The sequence below is a fragment of the Oenanthe melanoleuca genome, unplaced genomic scaffold (assembly GCF_029582105.1).
Source record: "Oenanthe melanoleuca isolate GR-GAL-2019-014 unplaced genomic scaffold, OMel1.0 S001, whole genome shotgun sequence".
Classification (NCBI taxonomy): Eukaryota; Metazoa; Chordata; class Aves; order Passeriformes; family Muscicapidae; genus Oenanthe; species Oenanthe melanoleuca.
Window position 1 is genome coordinate 1,206,760 of NW_026612650.1, and position 4,364 is coordinate 1,211,123.

A 4,364-nucleotide genomic window follows, 5' to 3' on the forward strand; every position below is an offset into this window, starting at 1 on the left:
TGCTGTGTCTGTGCTGCTGAGCTGGGCTGGGCTCCTGGCACAGAGGCAGCTCCTGGCAAGGGCAGCACTGCAGAGAGACAGCTCTGCTCAGGAGCAGCTCCTGTGCACAGCCCAGCAGGGCTGCACTGCCTGCAGCCACCCCTGGCACAGCACAGAGCTACAGAGGGGTTAAACTCAGCCTGGGCTGGGAGCATAGAGCAGAGCTCACTGAGGGCTCACTAGAGCAGAAATCCTCACAGTGTTTCAAACAGCCACTCTCTGGCTGTGGGAAGATAAGCTGCAGTTGCTGCAGGGATCTCCTCAAGCTGGCACATCCCACAGCTTTCAGGACCTTCCAGGAGGAGTCTCAGAGCTGCTGCAGTGCAGGGGATGTGGCTCTAGGGCAGGGCTGGGTTTCCCTGCTGCAGCACCCGAGGCACAGCCCCAGGCAGGTCCCTGTGTCCAGGCTCTGCTGCAGAGCTGAGCAGCCGGGGCTGCAGCCAGGGGTGCCCAGGGCTGTCCTGCAGCCCAGGGCGCTGTGCTGGGGCAGGGACTCTGCTCCCTGCCAGGGACAGCTCTCAGCCAGCCCGGACAGCTGCTCCCAGCGCTGGGGAAGAAGCTGTGGGGGCAAGGAGCAACCCTGAGCAGGGCAGGTGCTGCTGCTGAGAGGTGCTGGGTGGGGCAGGGCTGCTCCCAGCTCCAGACCAGCACAGCTCCGGATGACAGTTCCCAAAAGAAGGTAAACCTGGGATTGCTGTAAAGATCAGGAGCTTTCCTGAGAGTGTTTTAAATTTCCTCCTTGGAGCAGGGTGAGAAATTTGGGGTGATGGCAAAAAGATTTTTGCTTTTTATACGTTTTTCCTATATTCATAGCTCTGTAAACTATTATTATTATATAGTTATAAGACTATAATTCTTAATTGACTCTATTAAACCCTTAAGTAAATATATTAAACTACTATTATATACTTATATAACTGTAATCCTTAATTAACTCTAGTAAATTTCCTAACCTTTCTCTTAGATTTTTGAACAGTAATCTGACCTTCTAAATACATTCTTGAAATACTGTATAGTCTTATTATCAGGAAGAGGTCCTACAAGAAGAACTTTTTTTTTTTTTACCCAGAATGTGAGCATTCATAACAAAACTGGAGCAAAGAAGCCCTTGGACCTTCTCCAAGGGTTGACTCAAGGGTATCTAACAGGCACAACTGACTCTCCTAATGGATGTTCCTGTTAAATATCCTAGTTAATCAACCCTAATAGATTGTTGGAATTGGGGGCTGGATGTGCCTCATCCCCACTGGGACACCTGGAAGCTTCCAATAAAGGTTTGGTTTTTACTTTACTGTTCTAACGGTGTTGCAAGGGTTTTTTTCTCTTTTGATTATAGACAACAGGGGGATGAGAGAAGCAGAACAGGAATTGTAATCAGAGAATGACGGAACATTCTGAGTTGAAAGGGACACACAGGATCTGCAAAGTAATGTTTGAATATTTACAGAGAGTCCGGATCTGTAACTTTGGGTGGTCAGTCTCTCTGCTGGAGCCTCCCAAGGAGCTTTCAGCCACTCCCCAGCCCTGGGCAGCACCAGCATCCCCTTTGCAGGGCCCAGCAGGGCTCTCCAGAGCTGCCCTTGCCCACCTGCAGACAGACTCTGCCCCAGGCAGGGCTCTGCAGACAGGCAGGTTTCTGTAGGGCAGGTGAGGGCACAGAGGGTGGGATGGGCTCTGTGAGCCTGGCAGGGACAGGGCAGCTCTCAGGAGGGAAATGTCCAGGCCCAGTGAGATGCTCAGGGAAGGAGAGGGGGCTGAACAGAGCAATGCTGGGGGCAGGAGGGCACTGTTGGTGTGTGGGAGGTGCTGTGCACAGCTGGGCACGGGAACACTGCCCTGAGTGCCCGGCTGTCTCTGCCCTGCCCTCCCAGGCACAGCACCACAACATCTTCTCTAGTTTCTGCACTCCTCTGATACTGTCATTGTAATCTGCTGCTCTCAGGGAGGCTCTGGGATTGCAGCAGCTGAGTCAGGCACTGCCCTTGGGATTCCTGCCAGGCTGGGGTGTCCATGGGAATGGGGTGTCCAAGCTTCCCTGTGACCTGTGGGGCTGTGGGCAAAGCAGTCCATGGGAAAGGGGAATGAGCTGAGCCCCCTCCCTGAGATCCCATCATGGGCACATCTGGGGGTCTCCTTGCTGTGTCCTTCCAAGCTCTAAGCTGCCCTCCTGGGTGCAAATCTGTGCCAGAGCCTCTCGGAGCTCCCTGAGTGTCCCACAGGGAAGTGCAGAGATGCCACAGCTGAGGAAATGCTGTTGGGTTTACCAAGGGAACCGCGAGTGTCCTTGGCAGAAGGGGGTGCTGAGATCTTGCTCAGAGACCTTTAGAGAGGGTGAGACATTCAGGGATCCCTCTGCTCTGGGCAGGGTCTGGCCTATCCCAGGGTGACACAGGAGTGTGACTGTACTCTGATTGCAGCCAAAGGTGCAAACCCAGGGCAGTTGGGAACAAGCCCATCCAGACCCTCACCTTGCCCTGAGCCACAGGGAATCCTTTGCCTCTCACATTTCTCAGTGGAAAACTGTGAGTGCAGCAGAAATGCTGTGGATTTGTGTCCTCAGAGAATCAGGAATGATGTGTGGGCAGGAAAATAATAGCTAAAATTCCTTCCTGGTCTCCATGCCCTTTAGAAGTGGGAATGCAGAAGCAGCAGCCTTTTAGAAGGGATTCCATTGAGGAATCCTGAATATACAGTCTTGTCCCTCTGCCACACAGCCACAAACCCACGGTGACAGGGCAGGGATGGCTCCTAGAGAGCCCCCTGCACAGGCCTGGCTTGTCCTGCAGCTCTCAGAAAGCACAACTGGAGCTCAGTCAGGGACCTGGGAGAAAGTTTCCCAGAGCAGAAACAAGGGAGGGTGAGTTTCAGCAGGACAGCATACAGAGAATTGACCAGGACTGGCTCAAAGCAGCCTCTGCTGACTTGTCACTGTCCTTTATCCATGAACAGGTCCCCATGTTTGGCCAGAGCAAATGTCCAACAGCAGCTCCATCAGACACTTCCTCCTGCTGCCATTGGCAGACACACGGCAGCTGCAGCTCCTGCACTTCTGCCTCTTCCTGGGCATCTCCCTGGCTGCCCTCCTGGGCAACGGCCTCATCATCAGCGCCGTAGCCTGCGGCCACCACCTGCACACCCCCATGTTCTTCTTCCTGCAAACCTGGCCCTCACTGACCTGGGCTGCATCTGCACCACTGTGCCCAAAGCCATGCACAATTCCCTCTGGGACACCAGGAACATCTCCTTCTCAGGATGTGTTGCACAACTATTGACTTTTGCTTTTTTTGATTTCAGCAGAATATTCCCTCCTGACTGTGATGTGCTACGACCGCTACGTGTCCATCTGCAAACCCCTGCACTACGGGACCCTCCTGGGCAGCAGAGCTTGTGCCCACATGGCAGCAGCTGCCTGGGCCAGTGGCTTTCTCACTGCTCTGCTGCACACAGCCAATACATTTTCCCTGCCCCTGTGCCAGGGCAATGCCCTGGGCCAGTTCTTCTGTGAAATCCCCCAGATCATCAAGCTTTCCTGCTCACACTCCTACCTCAGGAAATTTGGGGCTTCTGCTTTTACTACTTCCTTAGCACTTGGTTGTTTTGTATTCATTATTTTCTCCTATGTGCAGATCTTTAGGGCTGTGCTGAGAATCCCCTCTGAGCAGGGACGGCACAAAGCCTTTTCCACCTGCCTCCCTCACCTTGCTGTGGTCTCTCTGTTTATCAGCACTGGGTCATTTGCCTTCCTGAAGCCCCCCTCCATCTCTTCCCCATCCCTGGATCTATCCCTGTCAGTTCTGTACTCAGTGGTGCCTCCAGCCCTGAATCCTCTCATTTACAGCCTGAGGAACCAGGAGCTTAATGCTGCTGTGTGGAAACTGATCACTGGATGTTTTCAGAAAAAGTGAAATACTGGCCCATTTCTTCAAATCACTTGTAATAAAAGCCATCTCTGATTGTTTCAGGTGGGCTTGTGTGTTGGCTTGCTCTTTCATTTCATTTGCATTATTTTTATAATTTTGCCCACTAAGAAACACCATAATTTGTGCCCTTTCTCATTTTACATTTGTCAACCTTCACTATGACACAGTCCATGTCAATGAGGAGCTGTGCTTATGGTGGCTTTTAAGAAAAAAAAGTATCTCTCTCCCAGCAAAGTTTTCTCCAGAGATCTCCTTTCTGTTCCCTTCTCTGGAGCTGCAGCAGCAATGTCTGTGTGCAGAGCTGGGGCAGATCAGTGCTGGCACAGCAGCTGTGCCCAGCAGCAGCAGCAGCAGCACTTGTTGTTGCCAGTGCTGCTCCCATGCCACTGCCCCGCTGCCCTCCTG

General features: G+C 52.6%; 1 protein-coding gene and 1 long non-coding RNA gene across 2 annotated transcripts; both read left to right on the forward strand.

Annotated features, from left to right (window-relative positions):
• The first annotated feature begins 686 nt into the window (after positions 1 to 686).
• Positions 687 to 3,050, forward strand: LOC130266067 (uncharacterized). The gene is made up of 3 exons (XR_008842732.1): positions 687 to 718; positions 1,109 to 1,313; positions 2,989 to 3,050. It is a non-coding gene; the product is annotated as an uncharacterized LOC130266067 (long non-coding RNA).
• Positions 3,051 to 3,356: 306 nt separating this feature from the next.
• LOC130265944 (olfactory receptor 14J1-like) lies at positions 3,357 to 3,944 on the forward strand. Its single transcript, XM_056515286.1, has one exon. It carries the CDS (start codon positions 3,357 to 3,359, stop codon positions 3,942 to 3,944), a length of 588 nt encoding a protein of 195 aa, XP_056371261.1.
• Positions 3,945 to 4,364: the final 420 nt, after the last annotated feature.